This window comes from Trichinella spiralis (assembly GCF_000181795.1).
Source record: "Trichinella spiralis strain ISS 195 chromosome Unknown Scfld4320, whole genome shotgun sequence".
Taxonomy (NCBI): Eukaryota; Metazoa; Nematoda; class Enoplea; order Trichinellida; family Trichinellidae; genus Trichinella; species Trichinella spiralis.
The window spans coordinates 1-880 of NW_003531259.1; the positions used below are offsets into that span (position 1 = coordinate 1).

General features: G+C 43.2%; 1 protein-coding gene across 1 annotated transcript; it reads right to left on the reverse strand.

Moving 5' to 3' along the window:
- Window positions 1-48: 48 nt before the first annotated feature.
- Tsp_15108 (hypothetical protein) lies at window positions 49-774 on the reverse strand. Its single transcript, XM_003367416.1, is given in 4 exon segments — window positions 49-208; window positions 298-461; window positions 476-622; window positions 694-774. 4 exon segments carry the CDS (start codon window positions 772-774, stop codon window positions 49-51), a joined length of 552 nt encoding a protein of 183 aa, XP_003367464.1.
- Window positions 775-880: the final 106 nt, after the last annotated feature.

The window sequence follows — 880 nt, forward strand, 5'->3', positions numbered from 1 at the left end:
TCGTCAAATGGTCAAGTTGAAATGATGGTCCGTATTACGAAGGAATACTTAAATAATGACCACACAACATGACTGGGAATACAACCTCGCGAATTTCTTATTTTGCCAACATGTCCCTCCTTGCACGACAACTGGCAAAGGCCCGGCTGAACTTCTGATGAACCGCAGACTCTGAACTGTTCTGGACTGATTACAACCAGACGTAGTACTGGAAGACCTTGATAAAAATTTTGAAAAGGTACGCACATTCCAAACTTACGATCAGGTATACGCTAGGAATTATTCTTCGGAGAAAACCTGGAAACCAGCGACAGTTGTGACTCAGACAGGCCCACCGTCCTACCAGGTACAGACCGAAGACGGTCAACTGTGGCCCAGACACATAGACCAGGTGAGAAAACGCTATGTGACTGCTGAACATAATTACAGTGCAGAGAAAATCGAATCACAGGAAGATAAAACTGGAGAAAAAAACAGTTGAAGTTATACCTGAGGAAGATACAGCAGTTGTCACAACACAAAGAGAAGAAAATGCGGCAGCGTCACCATCACCTGATATTGAAAGTATTGGACAAAAGAGATCGTCTACGCGTAAAAGAAGACCGCCAGAACGGCTCAAAGACTACGAATGTTAAGGGGGAAGGGATGTAATGTATTGTGATTCAATGCAATCAAAATATCTACAAAAAGAACGCGCAGGAACATATTACAGTAGTTTTCCACGTCACCCAGTGTCCGTGCGTAGCTGTTTTCCCGCGTTCGCTCTGTGTGCATTGTTTTCCCTGGTGTGTGCAGTTATCATTTGTGAGTAATCTCTATGTGCATTATTCATTAGCTTTGTAGTTGGGTTGTCCTTAGACTAAAGTCCCTAATACTCAAT